At 34.0% G+C, this 14,570-nt stretch overlaps 1 protein-coding gene across 11 annotated transcripts in view; it reads left to right on the top strand.

The window, feature by feature from the left end:
• The window catches only part of Rbm26 (RNA binding motif protein 26), a 70,046-nt gene that overhangs the window by 30,613 nt on the left and 24,863 nt on the right, over positions 1 to 14,570 (top strand). For 8 of the 11 annotated variants that reach the window (XM_048341188.1, XM_048341190.1, XM_048341189.1 and 5 more), the window contains exons 12-16: positions 628 to 792; positions 1,436 to 1,567; positions 3,225 to 3,296; positions 12,417 to 12,542; positions 12,782 to 12,856. In XM_048341188.1, the coding sequence (XP_048197145.1) occupies positions 628 to 792; positions 1,436 to 1,567; positions 3,225 to 3,296; positions 12,417 to 12,542; positions 12,782 to 12,856 (570 nt within the window). The remainder of the gene's footprint in view (positions 1 to 627; positions 793 to 1,435; positions 1,568 to 3,224; positions 3,297 to 12,416; positions 12,543 to 12,781; positions 12,857 to 14,570) is intronic. The other 3 variants (XM_048341195.1, XM_048341196.1, XM_048341197.1) reach the window with 1 other exon arrangement.

A 14,570-nucleotide genomic window follows, 5' to 3' on the forward strand; every position in this document is an offset into this window, starting at 1 on the left:
ATAAAGTTCTCAGTATCTTTTCACATATTAAATACAGTTGTAATAATTTAAATTGTGTTTTAAGAGTTTGATGTTTATAAATTCTAATAAATGGATTATTATTTAAAGACTACCTGAAGTCATTTTTATCCTTACAATTATAATTACTGTTTATTGAATACATAGTATAAATCTCTGTTCCACATGAATCGTTACTCTTTACATGAAGGAGTGGTACTATTAATCCATTTATAGAAGATGACACTGAGATAGAATAAGTGACTTAACTCATGCTCATGTGAGAATCATCCAAGGGTTGAACCATGAAATTTGATTCAAATTATGCTTATTTTTCACTATTCTGTATTTCTGTAACTTCCTGTGGCTTATATAACATGTTTTAACAAGCATTGTTATTAAAGGAAGAGCAACTTAGGTATTGTTAAATCGGAGAGGATTTATTTGTTCACAGAATTAACAATCCTCAGTTACTATTTCTCTTAGAATAAAAATAAGATTGGGACAGTGGAGGTATAAGGAAGAATAAAAATATGTTTTGGAAGGACCAGTTTTTTATATCTTGAGAAATTTTATTTCATGAAGCTACAAATTCCTCTAGAAACTTACTGTTAATATTTTCGATCTTAGGTTGCCTATAATGGTGATCCTGAAGGTGCCCTTATACAATTTGCAACATATGAAGAAGCAAAGAAAGCAATTTCAAGTACGGAAGCTGTATTAAACAATCGTTTTATTAAGGTTTATTGGCACAGAGAAGGAAGTACCCAACAGTTACAAACTACTTCCCCAAAGGTAAGAATGAAAGGATTCATTTCCTATTGAGCTCTTAGTACAGTGTTTAAGAGCAGAGGCATTTGAATCCTGGGAACTGTGTTTAGATCCTAGCTTTTAGTGCTGTTAACTTTATAGGCTTGATTATGCTGTTTTACTTCTCTATTCCGTTTTCATTTAATTGTGAGGTTAAGCCTTTTTTGTGAAAGTATATGAAGGTACATCTTAGGCATTTAGAACAGTCCTGGCAGATTATAAGCATTCAGTAATTTGTAGATAATATGTATTTCATAAATTGAGATTGTGTGTTTATATCAGAAATAATTCATTATTCCTCTTTTTAATTTCCTTTCTCTGCTTTCCTGTACTAGTGACTCAGTGTACTATATAATGTTAGATTGTTTAGAAAGTTATACCAATTTTTCATTTACTGAAACCGAAGGTATTGAAGAACAGACTTTAGTTTTATTCTTATACTTTATAAATAATTTTTTATAAAAGAAATAGCTATATGTATGTGTTAAGAAAATTGAAAGGAAGTAAGGTTTGATTATAAGCTGTATTTTAACTTCCTAATGCTTGACCATTTATTACAATATAACAAAGCTTTTCATGCTCCTGGATTAATCAGCTTTTAACACATTTTCTTTTTTCTTGTTTTGAGGTAATACAGCCTTTAGTCCAGCAGCCTATTTTACCTGTGGTGAAGCAGTCAGTCAAAGAGCGGTTGGGTCCAGTACCTTCAAGTACTATTGAACCAGCAGAAGCCCAGAGTGCTAGTTCAGACCTTCCTCAGGTAAATGGAAAAATATCTTATTGTTCCTTATTGTTCCGGTAAATTAGTTTCTCTTGGCATCTTTCAATTCTAAGTATGTTTTTATTTTTAGTTTAGGGTTTTTTCTGTTTTGTTTTTTTTTCTCATGCCAGTCCTGGGGCTTGAACTCAGGGCCTGGGCTCTGTCCTTGAGCTTTTGTGCTCAAGTCTAGAGCTCTACCACTTTAGCCACACAGCTCAACTTCCACCTTCTTGTTGGTTAGTTGGAGGTAAGAGTCTCACAGACTTTGCTACCCAGGTTGGTTTTGAAGCCTGATTTCAGATCTCAGCCTCCTAAGTAGCTAGGATTACAGGCGTGAGCCACTGATACCTAGCTATAATTATGATTTACATAGAAATATGGTATATACATATTTGAACCCCACTTATAAATTTTACTATAACTTTCATTTTTTCTGTAGTTTTTGAATCTTCAATTTTCTTCAGTTACTACTTACAAGAGAAATGTCTTTTACTTGGTAGAGGAGATATATTTCAGCAAACTGCCTAAAGAATGAAGTTCAGTACACTAAATTTTTTTACCGTCTTTTTACTTAGAATTTCATTTTAGAGGTAATTGTGTAGTAAACAAGAAACTTTGGGGAAAGTTGGGCAAAACCATAAAATACCATGTTAAGCCTACTTGATAATTTTATTATTTCCAGTACTTGGACAACTTGCTCAGAATTCTGCATCGCTTATTTTGATTCTGGGATTCTCTGATCATTATGTTACAGCCTTTCCACTTCTTCTACACTGAGTGACAGTTTCTTGGGGCATTTCTCTACTCTCTATTTCTTTTCTTTTTTTTTTTTTTTGGCCAGTCCTGGGCCTTGGACTCAGGCCCGAGCACTGTCCCTGGCCTCTTCCCGCTCAAGGCTAGCACTCTGCCACTTGAGCCACAGCGCCACTTCTGGCCGTTTTCTGTATATGTGGTGCTGGGGAATCGAACCTAGGGCCTCATGTATCCGAGGCAGGCACTCTTGCCACTAGGCTACATCCCCAGCCCTCTCTACTCTATTTCTGAAACATAGCTTTCCTTTTTTTTTTTTTTTTTCCTACAGATGTTTCAGAATAATAGGCTGTAGTATCACACTTAGTTAATAAATGTCATTTATTAAAATGTTCTTCCTAATTCCTAAAATGTAAGATACTGAAATTCTGTATGAAAATATAGAATGTAAATTGGTAAATTATCAGTAATGAAAAATATACCTTCATTATATCAAAGTCACCACCAAATACGGTAGATTTAGATATAAAGCAGCATATTTTAGGAAAGAAGGACATTTGTTTTTAAGCTTGAGAAGCAAGCATACTTTTTAAAATATGCATATTCTATGTTAACATAGAATTCGAAGAATTTATAGTTATGTATCAAGGAAAGGACTTTAGGGGACTGCTTATTTTACATAATAATTTTTCTTAAATTCTGTTGATTTGTTTTCCAAATACATTTTTTTCTTACCCTTCTCCCCCTCTTATTCCTTCTTCCTCTTTTAAAAAAAAATCTAAGTTTCTGTGCTAATCATCAGTATATGCATAGACTCAGTATATATTGATGGGATCCGAATGTTCAAATTCCCAACAAATATATATGTTTGGGAAGACACTGAATATGTCCATTTTAATTTTTTTAGAATGTAACTAAGTTATCTGTGAAGGACAGGTTGGGTTTTGTATCAAAGCCATCTGTTTCAGCAACTGAAAAGGTAAGAAGAATAGCATGATGTGTTTGTCTTGGCTTTGTAAATGTTTTCAGGTGGCATCTTTTTTTTTTCGTAGCTCTAAATTTCTGCTTCTTAATTGTATCTGTAGCTCTTACTCCTACCTTTTGCTTTTACATTCACTGAAAAAGAAAAATATTACTACCTTGTTTTATTTTTTGCGTCAACATTTTAATACTTGCCTCTATTTCTATGCCCTCCATTTTATTTTTCCTTTGTACTTATTGTCTTTAGGGACATTGTGCATTATTAGTTTGGGATCTCTGGCAGTTCTAAAAGAAAGAGCCATGAACTAGGAATTTTGCCTGAGCTTGATCTCTGGTTCTTACCTTACTAATTGCATGCATGATATTGCACTATGCTGTTAACCTTTCTGAAGTCTTTTTACTCATCCATAAAGTGGTGGTGGTAATATTTGTCTTGTGCATGGTGTTTTGTGAATATTAAATGGAAGCGTTGATTTAAAAATACTCTGTCAATGGGAATGATGATACAGTAAGTTTTAAATTTATTACTAACAACTGTTTTTGTAGCCTTACTATTTAATTATTCTCTTTTTAATGAGGGGATAAGTGTGCTATTATGTTAACAGTAGTTATGTTTCTATCTCTCGTGTGAATGTGTTTTGTTTTTTGTGTTTAGGTGTGAGTGAATGCCCTGCTCTTTAGTTTCCTATGAGGTGTGTGGATCACAGATTATTGGAGCTGGATAATCCAAGGCCCCCAAACTAGTTGCTAGAGCAGACTACAGTCTGTTCCTAGCCCATGACTCTTTGCATTTTGATATGATTATAAAGGAAATCCACATTGAAAGTAAAACAGAAACATCCAGTGAGATTGCTAACCTGCTCTCATTAGTCCTTCAATATACTATTTCCTTTGTTTATGTCATTAAACTTAGGCGCTTACAGAAATTTGAAACTGGACCTCATTCGGCACCCAAGACCTTCTTCTTGGGCTCTTGTTATTTTAGGCACAGCAGTCCTTAAATGAATTATTTTTCATATAATTTTTCCTAATCCCAGTTCTGGAAGTGATTTTCTAAGAAGTATAAATGTGTAAGCCTGTACCTTTGTTTGTAGTGTGCTTTTTCTCTTCTACCACCTTCAGATCCTAGCCCTCCTTGGGCCTTATCTTAGAAAGTATCTTAGGAACCCCTTCCATTTATATTGTCAATCATCTTACTGCCAGACCTATTTTAAGTTAATTTGTTCTTTTAAACATGCAGTTTGTTAGCTAAATTACTTTGTATATTCATAGCTTTATGGACACCTTAATTATGATTCTTTTACTCTAGTCTTTCTATGTTGGAGAGTACTTTTCCAATTGTTATTCCCTTTCCTGCCTTATTTCCATTTTTAAGGAATACTTTTCTATTTGTTACTGCTTTTCCTGCGTTATTTTTCCATTTTAATGGTGGCAGGTTTCCTAGAGTGCATTTCTCTCTGTCAATAAAGAAAAATCCCTCTGTCATCTCCCATGAAACCACTGCATTTCCCCATGAGAAACCCACTTTCTCTGAATTTTCATGTGGCTGTTCTACTACACTAACAGATTAGGTTTATTAGCCTAGTCTTACTGACAAGTAATGGGAATAAAAGCAGGATAAAATCTCTACTTAGCATACTATTGAGCAATTTTGAAGATATCTCCATACCCAGTTTTGTTTCGGGTCTCTTTACATCAACATTTGGAATCTAAAACTTGAAATCTGTGCTCAACACAGCTTTTGTAAAATTTCCACTGTATTTTGATAGTATTTTCGTTATTCTAAAAAGTCTTTTGTTTAGCTTTAAAATGTTCATGGGGGAAAAGGGAAAGGGGAAGGAGGGAGGGGGGAATGAGGGACGAGGTAACAAACAGTACAAGAAATATATCCAATGCCTAACGTATGAAACTGTAACCTCTCTGTCCATCAATTTGATAATAAAAATTTGAAAAAAATAAAATGTACACTAATTTGAAATTGACAATATGTACTAATATCAATCAATCTATTTACTGAATTTTGTGAAAAGTCACTAATGATAGCAGGCTGTTTGTAGAAGATAATCTCTTGACAAATAATCTCTAAAGGAAAACAGTCATTTATAAGCATGTAACTTTTAGTCATCTTTAGAAAACCTATTTACAGGATAACATTTTAAATTTTCTTGTTCTTAGTTGTTTTTCTTCATCTACTTCATGAGTTTTGGTGCTGAAACCTTAAAGGAATTCTTGCACTTGTTAGGCAGTTGTTATTCCACTTGAAACTTACACAGCCAGTTTTTACATTGGTTATTTTTCAATTAGGGTCCTGCAGATTTGCCCATGGCCGACTGACTTTGGTCTACTATCCTCTCTGCCTGTGCCTCTAGCATAGTTAGATTTATAGGTACACACTGCCATGTTTGGCTTGTTTATTGATCTGTGGTCTCTTAACTGATTTTCCTGATCTCTGCAAATAGCTGGGGTTGTGGGTGTGTGTCACAACATTTAGCCTATTGTTTGTTTGTTGTTTTTTTAAAAATTTTTATTATCAAACTGATGTACAGAGAGGTTATAGTTTCATACGTTAGGCATTGGATACATTTCTTGTACTGTTTGTTACCTCATCCCTCATTCCGCCCCCCCCGTTTCCCTTACCCCCCATGAATTGTTCAGTTCATTTACACCAAACAGTTTTGCAAGTATTGATTTTGTAGTTGTTTGTCTTTTTTGGTTTTGTTTTTTTTTTAAGATGAATATTTTGCTAAAGCTATTCTAAATTCTAAGAAGGCGACTGAATAACCAGTTGACTGCTTATTGCCTAACCGTTTACCATATCAATTTCAAATATTAAATTTATGATAGAAAGCTGGGCATTAGTGGCTCATGTTTATAATCTTAGCTACTTGGGCAGCAGAGAACAAGATGATTGTGGGTCAAGGCTACCCAAGCAGAAAAATTTGAAAGACCACTTTTCAGCCCCTGGCTAGGCACAATGATGCACACTTCTGTCATCCCAAGCTATGTGGAAGGCTAAAAATGGGTGGATTGCACCTCCAAGCAATGTGGGGTAGGAAAGCCCATGGAACTATTTTTACTGAGGGGCATTCAACTGTGACCTCAGCAATGCTGAAAAGTCTTAAGGCAGATCTGTCTTAGGTATGTACTTGGCAGGAAGTGAGACCCTATCCTAAAGATAACTAGTCACAAACAGGGTAGGTGTCAGCCTATGAAGCACAAGGTCCTGAGTTCAAATCTCAGTGTCACTAGAAAGGAAAAAATCTGGTATAGAGTGTTAATTATTTTTCTGTATGTATTTTCTTACCCTAAAACATTTATTAGTCCATTTTTCAAGATTTGTACCATGGAATTTTTTAAATGGAAATTGTATGGTGTAATTAGGATTAATTGCATGTCATACAGATGCTATTGATATAGCCTTTGTATATGATGGCAAATTTTACTTTTTTTTTCACTATAAAATACAATTGAACAAATAATCTTTTAATTTTGAAATTTGAACTTCATTTTCTGCTATATTTTTAATATATTGCCCTCTGTCATAATTGTTAGATGGATTTTTTTTCTAATGGGAAAATAGAATTTGTTTAGAAGACTTGCTGAACTTTCTGGGAACTAAGTTACTGTAGCAAAAAAAATTTGTTAAGATATTTCTATCTAGAGTCATTAATCCTTTTGTTTATTTTAATTCCTTTGTTTCACTCATATGTAGAAACTAAAAACAGTGTCATAGAAGCAGAGTAAAATGGTGCTTTTTGAGGTGGGTAGATAGGAAGTTGGAGAGATCTTTTTTAAAATATATAAAACTTCACTTAAATAGAAGGAATAAGTTCAAAAGATATGAACAACGGATGATTATTGTTAATAAGGATTTGTTTATATTTTTTAAAACTGCTGTGAGTAATTTTGAGTGTTTATACTGTAAAAATACCAAGGAATGAAAGTATTAGCTAAACTTTAGTCAATCCACAGGTATATATTACATATAAAAATGTATGACCTTCATTAACTAATAATAGTAAACAAGTATATGACTTATTACATATTGATGTATATAACTTGTTAACTAATAATAAAAAAGTCAGTTAATGAAAGGTGTGATTGACTAAATGAATCTTAAAAATAGTGCTTAATATTCTTGAAAGAATGTCTTAAAATACTTATTAAATCCTATTCTCAACAGATTATTTGGCTAAGCAAGGTTGAAGTAGAGTACATGTGTTGTTTAAAGAGAATATCATAAACAGATTTCCTGAGTAGATGATTGCTTACTTAACAAAATTTAGCATAAACTAATTATATATAAATGAGTTTTTTTTTGGCCAGTCCTGGGCTTGGACTCAGGGCCTGAGCACTGTCCCTGGCTTCTTTTTGCTCAAGGCTAGCACTCTGCCACTTGAGCCACAGTGCCACTTCTGGCCACTTTCTGTATATGTGGTGCTGGGGAATCGAACCCAGGGCCTCATGTATATGAGGCAGGCACTCTTGCCACTAGGCCATATCCCCAGCCCATAAATGAGTTTTTTTACATTTGACTGTTCAGATACTTTTTATTGCTTAAGGAAACCTACAAAAAATAAACTTCGTTGCTTAATGCAAATTTAGAGGTACTTCTGACTATGACTGCATTTCCTACATATTGAATTCCAGTCTGGACACTATGTATTTAAAAGTGAAGCTTAGATGACTTAATCTTTAGTAGTTCCTCATTTTTACAGAGTACTGGTTTTCCTTCTGTTCTTAGCCATGAGGGAAAAAAAAAAACACCCTGTTTTTTCTTATACATTAATAGTCTAGTTGGTTATATTTCAACAGGAAATAAAGAGGTGCTAAACAACGGGGATTGATTTTTGAATTGTCAGGAGGTACTAATGATACTTTGTAATACTTTTCAGTTCATCTTCTGAATTTAGCATACATTTTTTACTAAAACCTGATAAGGATATTGTAAGAACATTTACAGGCCAGTATCTGTTATCAACAACACAGACAGAAAAATAAAATATTAATATATTCCCGTGACATGAAGCACATTTGATGAAATTCGTTACTTGGTTATATTAAATAATCTTCAAAACTGGGCACAGTGTCTTGAACTTTTAATTCTAGCTGCTTAGGAGTCAGAAATGGGGCCATTACAGTTTTAGCCTGGGCAAAACTTTACGAGACTCCATCTTAATCAATTGTTGATTGAGCACAGTGGTGTGCTGGGAAAGCACAGCTGCCAGGGTAAGCACAATTGCTGAATGCATGCCTGTCAGCTCTAGCACATGGGAAAGCAGTAGAAGAGAGGATCTCAGCCCAGACCTGGACATAAAGCAGAACCCTACTTTGAAAATATGCAATGCAAAAAGGACCTAGAGGCATATCTCATAGTGGTAGTGTGCCAGCCTAGCAAGCATGAGGCCCTCGGAGTTCAATCCTCAGTAGTGCTCTCCCTGTCCCCACTCCCCCCAGGAAAAAAATTCCCAAAAGAAAAGTAGAAATAGAAAGTTTTTTGCTAGGGATTGATTATCTACAATGTCTGATCTACTAGAGCTAATAATATATTCAGTGTTGAGATATTGAGATCCTGAATGCCTTGCTTCTGTCAAGGTAAGAAATGAGAAAAGATGTCGACCATCATATTTTTCCAGTTTTTTACTCAAAGGTCTAACCAGTAAAGTAAGAAAATAAATCATATAATGATTGGAAAGGAAAAAACCAAACTGAGCAGAGTGGCTCACTTGAGAGCCTGAGAGAAAAGGATTGTCATTTTGAGACTAATCTGGCTATTCAGTGAGATTTTGACTCAAAGGGTAAAAATGCAACAAAAGAGAGAACAGTACTGTTTATTCATAGATGATATGATTTTCTTTATAGAAAATTCCAAAGCAGTGATAGTTGAAATTTCTAGATGTGAACGGAGTAAGGTCAACCGAAGAAGTTGTAAAAATTACAGCCCGTACAGAAACCCTTTTGAAAATAAAAAGGCTGCTTTTCTAGAAAAGCTATTGCTGCTAATACTTTGACAGTTTTAGAAATTGTTGCATTTTCTGTTGAGAGTCTATTGCTCCCTCCACTGATTTTATTTTTAATGAAATGTAGTGTTTTTTTTTTGTTTTTCTTTTTCTTTCAGCATTGGGGACCAAACCCTGGGCTATTTACTTGCTAGGGAAGCACTTTATGAGAGCTATACCCCCAATGTGTGTGTGTGTTTTGTCGGTCATGGGGTTTGAATTTAGGGCCTGATTGAAGGCTAGTGCTGTACCACTTTGAGCCACAGCCCCACTTCTGGTTTTAGGTGGTTAATTAGAGATAGGAATCTCATGTTTTTTTCCTGCCTGTGCTGGCTTTGAACCATGGGTAGCTAGGATTACAGATGTCAGCTACCAGTGCCCAGATCAACCCTTTGTACCAACCCTTTGTTTTTTAAGATAATGTCTTAATATAGCCCAGTCTGTCCTCAAATTATCACTTTACTGTTTCTACTTCCTGAGTGCTGTGGTTATAAGCATTTGTCACCATGGCTGGATAAGTTTTAATCTCTTGAAAATACAGGTATTGTTTACTGCCCAAACTGATAATTATCTAAACTTTTAAACAAAACAATATTCAAATAATGTGTAATATTTTTACACTTTAGTATTTTTGAAATTTGGTCACATTTTATAATGCTGGTGTTTATGTTATAATTGGTAACTTTCTTTGTTAAAGTGGAAATATAAAGAGTAGTAGAATATCTTGAGAGTCCTTGAGACTGAAACTTTATGGAATACATTACTGTGTGTCCTGTTTCTACAGAAGGAAGTGTCTGGATGAAATAAGGGAGCTGCCTCTAGGAATAAAGGAGTCTTTTCATTCTTATCAGATAGTTTGATTTACTTTTAGCCAGTACTCTTTAAAATCTGATATTAGATATTAAGGTTCTTGAAAAGAAGCACTTCTGGTCACTGATGTTAGAGAATCAGTACTTAAAAGTATATAGGTTTCTTTGTTCCCTGGGTTTCCTTACTGATTTGTCTTCTTAATAAACATTAAAAAAAAAAAAGGAAAGTAGAGTTCTGATATTCACTACTTCCAACTTACTGAACATAAAAATCTTGTTGTCTACAACTTTCAGTTTGTTGAATTCTCATAGGTAAAACAGTACACTCATTTATATTATTCTCATCTTGTATTTAAGTTTTCTTAATAAGTTACTTTCTTGTATAATCATATAGTTTGGTATTTTGTTGTAGGTTAAGGTAGTATAGAAGAAACTTCTCTTCCAGAATTACTGAGAATAGTGACTGAGGTTAGACTATAAATCTGTTTGCTTTTTTTTTTTTTTACCATCTTGGGTCTTAAACATGGGGTGTGGGCACTGTCCCTGAGCTTGTTTGCTAAAGCCTAGTAATCTACTACTTGAATCACAGCTCCATTTCCGACTTTTTTGGGTGTGGTTAACTGGAGATAGGTGCCTGGTTTTTACTCCTTTTTTTTTTTTTGGCCAGTCCTTGGGCTTGACCTCAGGGCCTGGACATGGGCACTGTCCCTGAGCTTATTTTGCTTAAGGCTAGCACTCTACTACTTGAGTCACAGTGCCACTTCTGGCTTTTTCTTTGTACATGGTACTGAAGAATACAACCCAGGGCTTCATGCATGCTAGGCAAACACTCTACCACTGTGCCACATTTCCCAGCCCCTTTTACTCCACTTTTAAATGCATATGACTATTCCTTCTTTTAAAACATTAATTGTTGTATGGAACTAATACAGTGTTCTAGATTTTTATTTCATTTAAGAGCTATTCTTTGTGTTATACTCTAGTTTTGTGATGAAAGACTAAAAAGTGGTCTGCAAATTGCTGCTTGTGATGTATTCAGCTTGTTAACATTTTAGTAGCAACAACTTAGGGTATCTTTCTTCCTGATACTTGTCCATCTTAGTAGTTGAATTTAACCTGTTGTAGGTCATGTAGTTAAGACTTTAGAAGGAGTATTTTTTTCCTCTGAATCATTAGAGTTTACACACATAGTTTACTGTCATGTCTTAGTTTATAATGTATATTGATCTCCATAAAGAGATTCCCTAACATTTCCCTAAGAATTAGAATTCCCTGGAACTTAGAAGTGGTTTGTTTTAGAAGATAATTAGAAGCAGCCTCTAGCAATTTATTGCTTTGAATTAACAGGTTTTAGTACAAAAAATGCTTTAGAGTACCTGCTGTGTAACCTGACATTTATGTAGATGGTGAAGATACATATGTGAACCCAGTAAAAGAAGGAATCTTTGCTTTCAAGGAAAGAATATTTGGGGTTTGTACATTAGACAAGCCAATTCTCTTAACTTTATAGGTAAACAGATGCTTGTCCTGTAGTCTGATAGTTATGTGATTATCAAGACTTAGGTATAGGGAACACAGAAAGGAAAAAAAGACATTCTTGTTTCTAAGGCCTTGACAATGTAGACAAAAAGAAAGATGCACAACTGATATGAACAAAATTTTATTGAAGGACCTGGATAGAAGATAGAAGTAATGGATGATGGATGTTTTGATTATATTAATACTGAGCTGGGTTGAAGAGAACAAAGTCACTTCAAGCATAAAAAAACATGGCTAGCAAAGAAAGCGTTCTGCATTTTCTTTCAGAACTACACGTAAAATTTCAGAACTATCATATTAAGTTACTTTAAAAAACATTCATTTTTCTCCTGTGCCATGCTCTTGTGTGTAACATTTGCTTTGGTCAATAGAGATCTTAAGTAGTTAATGTATTTACAAGGCAAGCACTCTTGCCACTAGGCCATATTCCCAGCCCAGTTAATGTATTTAAAAAATAGTATTTTCTGAATGGTATGGAAATGGCAATGGCTTCTTTCTTTTTGTTTGTTTTATTGACTTGGCATTTATGTATGTTTGACTTTGCTTTTTTCCCTATAGATATTTGCTAAATGGAAAAATTTCATTTTAGAATATATTTTTCCTTTAAACCCTTCCTTTCAAATTATGAAATACTATTTAGTTAATGTTTAGTGCATTTAATTCATCATGCTGGATTTTGACAAAAGTATCTTGAAATTTCATAGAAAGTAGGACTTAATAAATTATGTATAGTTGTTGCATTTTTTAAAGAAATTGAATTTGTTTTGGTAGGTGTTGTCTACATCTACTGGCCTAACCAAAACAGTGTATAATCCAGCTGCTTTGAAGGCTGCACAAAAATCCTTACTTGTAACCTCTCCTGCAGCTGATACTAATGAAGCACAGAAAAAAAAACAGGTAAGTATAGCTAAGATCATGCAGAAAATGTTCATATTATAGGAAAGCTTGTCTTTTATCACAAAATAAGACCAAAAGATGGCATATATTGATACTGAACTTTTATCTTCTGTACTATAACAGTGTTACTTTTTTTCTTAGAAAGGAAAGTTTCCTTGATTGATCTTGGAAACTTGAAAACATTACATTTTTGATCCTTAGTAATCATTCTACAATGACATTTTTGAATCTTGATTTAGGAGGCCCTGAAACTTCAGCAGGATGTAAGGAAAAGGAAGCAAGAAATTTTAGAAAAGCACATTGAAACACAGAAGGTAAAGTATTAAAATTAGATTTGGAAAAATATATTTGTTAGCTTTTGCTCTAGTAAAATTCACCCTATCTTATTTGGCCAGTCCTTAGAAACAGATTTAATGTATGTAATTGGTAAAGATAAAACCAATGTTGTGATAGGGATGAAGATCATATATTAAATGAAACTATAGTTTTCACCATAAGATGAAAATGAGGTAGTATTCACTCAACTATGATGCCACCAGTAGTTAATAATGAAGTGGGATTCTTTTCTCTGTGTTCATATGCACATTTGTTGCCTGTGCACCCTTTTTGGACATAGAATTCTTTTCTTCACATTGTTGATCTGTTCATTGCCTTAGAACTCCCTATTCCTGTGTTGTCCAATTCTATAGGCACGTCTGTTGAATATGTGGAATGTGCCCAGTCCATATTGAGATACAAGTGTAAAGTACATACCAGATTTCAAAGATGTGGTATGAAGGGAGAAAAAGTGATAATTTTATTGAATGTAATATTTTGGATATATTATGTTGAACAAATGATAGAACTTCTTTTGGGGCAATATTGCTCTGATTTATGACATTTAATTGGAGTCATATGTTGATTATGTCTACATTTGGTTGGTGTGGTGATGAACAATAATCCCAGCACTTAGGAGATGAAATCAATTGTATTGAAAAGTTGAAGCCAGCTTTGTCTTTAAAAAAAGAAAAGAAAGGGAGGGAAGGAGAAACAAAACACTATAACATTTGTATTAAAAGTATTTATTCCATCTGGGCACTGGTGGCTCACGCCTGTAATCCTAGGTACTCAGGAGGCTGAAATCTGAGGATCATCGTTCAAAGCCAGCTGGGGCAAGAAAGTCCATGAGACTTTCTCTATCCACCAGAAAACTGGAAGTGGTGCTGTGGCTCAAGTGGTAGAGCCCATGCATGCCCAGAGTTCGAGCCCCATGACCACCACCAACAAAAAAGAAATGCTTATTCCAATTAAAAAACTTGCTTATACTTTATAAAGATAAATTGCAGTGCCTTACACCAAAATAGAAGCTACTTTATTTCAGGAAATCTGTAATACTGACGTTTCTTCAGTTCACTATTACCTTATCATCATCTTTCCTGTTCAAACTAATATTCTCAGGCTGACCAATGATTGTTCTTTATGGCAAAGAAAGTAACCATTGTTACTAAAACTTTAGTCCTGTTTGGCTTGTTACTTCATTAGAGAAAAAAATATTTGAGTCATGAAAAATACCAGAAAATGCATTGGAAAGCAATTTTTCTTTTGAAAACTTCAGGGATTGAGCTTAACTTCTTTTTAACTTTTTAACTTTTATCACTTTATCTTATTTCAAGCCTTCTTATATGTTTATGTTTTAGAGAACTTTACTTGTATTTGGTTGTTTTGGAACCATACAACTAGCTAGAATTAATAAGTATAGTAGTGAAGTATATGTAGGAGGATTTTAGTGTGATGCAAGGCCAGTAAAAAGTGTGAAAAATAACTATCTGAAAAATAACTAAACATAAAAACCCTAACAAGTGTGAGGACCTGAGTTCAACCCCAATACCTATGTGTGACCAACATATATACTAATAGCACCAAATCTGGTATTAGCTATTCTTGTATACTACTAAGCATATAAGTTGGTTTTGTTGTGAATGTCTAAACTAAAAATAGCACTATGTATGCTTATTTTCTTGTATTTGCTTTGTTAATAATAATGGAAGT

Source organism: Perognathus longimembris, chromosome 3 (genome assembly GCF_023159225.1).
Source record: "Perognathus longimembris pacificus isolate PPM17 chromosome 3, ASM2315922v1, whole genome shotgun sequence".
In the NCBI taxonomy this organism is placed as follows: domain Eukaryota; kingdom Metazoa; phylum Chordata; class Mammalia; order Rodentia; family Heteromyidae; genus Perognathus; species Perognathus longimembris.